This window comes from Echinops telfairi, unplaced genomic scaffold (assembly GCF_000313985.2).
Source record: "Echinops telfairi isolate 266 unplaced genomic scaffold, ASM31398v2 ScPeMD7_3533;HRSCAF=4204_0, whole genome shotgun sequence".
Lineage (NCBI taxonomy): Eukaryota > Metazoa > Chordata > Mammalia > Afrosoricida > Tenrecidae > Echinops > Echinops telfairi.
The window spans coordinates 24,757,902-24,760,452 of NW_022107431.1; the positions used below are offsets into that span (position 1 = coordinate 24,757,902).

Here is a 2,551-nt window from a genome sequence, read left to right on the forward strand (position 1 = left end):
TGATGAGGGCAATGAATGTACAAATGTGCTTTACACAATTGATGTATGTATGGATTGTGATAAGAGTTGTATGAGCCCCTAATAAAATGATTAAAAAAAGAAAACATTAAACTTAAAAAAGATCAAACACTAGCAGCAGTGCACTCCATCTTAGCATCCCATCTACAGATTCAATGGAAAAGAGGCGCCCCAAAGCCGTCCCCTCCTCTGGAACCCAGATAGGCTGGGTCGGAAGGAGCACAGAGTCAGGAAGAGCCCTGGACTTCCAGAGAGTGAAGGGGCTCTAATGACCTCTGTCCAGGACATGATCACACTAGGAAGTCTGCTACCCTTTCCCGTCCTAGGTTTGGATTTGAACCACGGCTTCTCCTGAAGCCCCGGGGGATGTAAGTGATTAAGCGCCTGACTTAAATGAAAAGGTTGACTTTAATATTCAAACGGAATTTTCTATCCTCCTTTAGAAACCGATCCTACCACCCTGCCTCCCCGTATCTGCAGCTGGCACTGTCACCCACCTAGGAAGGATCCTCAGTAGCACAATAAGTGCTCAGCTGCTATCCAAGAGGTTAGTGGTTCGAACCCACTCAGCAACTCAATGGGAGCAAGATCTGGTCATCAAATCACAGCTTAGAAAACCTCCGGGAGTGGTTCTACTGCTCAATGGGGTCTCCGTGTGCTACCTAACGACAATAACTCCGTGTGCCACCTAACGACAATAAGCAAGGTCCTAATAACTCCGTGTGCCACCTAACGACAATAACAACCTACCAAGGTCCTAAAGTCAAAAACCTGAGTGCCAATTTTCACTCTTCCTCATTCCCTCGGGCAGTATCCCATCAACCACCACATTGTATTCATTCAACTCTCCACATGTTGCTTGCATGTTTCCCCTTAGCCTCGACTCCCACAGCAAGTTCCCTAAGCAAAGTATCACCATGGGCCACACACACTAGTTTCCTTCAGCCCTGGCCTCTATCAATCCATTCTGTAATCCACAAGCCAAACTTCCTTTGCTAAAATACTGTAACGGCTTGATTTGACAAAGGTGGTCTTTTAGACCTCTCTGGTTTCATCTCTCTACCATGAGCCGTAGCTCTACCTGCCTGTTTTCGTTTCCTCAAAGGCATCGCACTCGCTCTTATCTGTGACCCTCTGCATGTTTCCTGCCCTATCATACTTCACAGTAAACAAAAGTGTACCAACCCAGCGCCATCTAGTCACGTCTGACTCACAGCGCTCCGACATCAGAGAGGAGAGAGGCTGCACAGGTCTCCAGGGCTATAAACCTCATCTTTCTCCCACACAGCCTTACCAAATGCAGGCGGGCACCTCCCATGACCTCCTGTGTCACTCCGAACACAGATCTACGCACTGTTTCACAGCTGCGCAGATAATCATGCTAATTTTTTACGCTACATGTGACTGGAACTCCAGGAAAAAGAATAAATCTATGTAGCCCATTTGCCTCATAATTTGTATGTCACATTGACAATATAAATATTTTTTAAATGGATGGTACAGGAGAGATGGCTAGATAGGTAGGTGGGTGGGCCAAGTTTATTATAAAATGATGAAATTTCAAAAACTAATTTAACCATGGAAAAAGAGTGAGTTGATAGAATTGAGAGGACAATTATTTCTGATTGAAAATAGAATTCTAATTTAGAAACAAAAACAATGAAAATTCAAATCAAGTTTGTGTTGAGTATAGAAAATTGATAAGTAAAAGGAATTGGAAATAAAATCTTGCGGCAAATCCTGTGGAGTAGGCGCTAGGCTGAAAATGAGAAGCCTGAATGATAGCCACAGTCAGTCAGCCAACCAAGGACATACGGAGAATCATCACCTGGGACCTTGGTAGCAGAGAAGACAGTCAGAGAATTCAAGAATCTCAAATAAAACAGAATAAAGAGAAAAAAAACAGAATAAAGAAAAGGAGGAGTATCGAGTATGAAAGAGCCCTGGTGACGCTGTCAGTAAGTGATGGGCCACCAAGAGCAAGGTCAGTGGTTCAAACCTATCAGCTCCTCCTTGGGAGAAAGAAGAAGCTACCTGCTCCTATAACGATTCACAGCCTCCCTGTACAGATCACTCCGAGTTAGGCTTGACTTCACAGCCGTGAGCTTGGTTTGGCTGACAATTTGTCTCAGAGAGTTCTCAAAAGTCAGTTCTTTGGGAAAATGTCAAAGGTAATGCCACGGACTTAGCAAAGTATGCATAAAGTTCTGGAAACAAGATCTGCTTCGTTTTCATCATGATCAATCTTACTTTGGAGGGCAAGGATAGTTCAGTTATTATTCTTTAACAAATTAGTCATCTAATAACCAAGCCCAGTGAGATTTTTGGAAGTATGGATAAAGATGTATATGATAAAATAGTCTCTAATTGTACAAAAAGATCGCTTTATGGGGTGGGGGGAGAGACATAGCTCTACAAAGGAATATATCATAATGCCAGAGAAATCCTTAGGGTCCCCCTTACCTGAGCACCACCTAGCACGGCAAGGCCCCCAGCCAGCCTCACTGTGGGACAATGAAACTGTTTACACTTG

The 2,551-nt window shown here is 43.8% G+C and overlaps 1 protein-coding gene across 1 annotated transcript in view; it reads right to left on the reverse strand.

Annotated features, from left to right (window-relative positions):
• The window catches only part of UTRN (utrophin), a 619,010-nt gene that overhangs the window by 362,170 nt on the left and 254,289 nt on the right, over positions 1–2,551 (reverse strand). Inside the window, exon 41 of the mRNA XM_045294578.1 lies at positions 1,313–1,382. Within this exon, the coding sequence (XP_045150513.1) occupies positions 1,313–1,382 (70 nt within the window). The remainder of the gene's footprint in view (positions 1–1,312; positions 1,383–2,551) is intronic.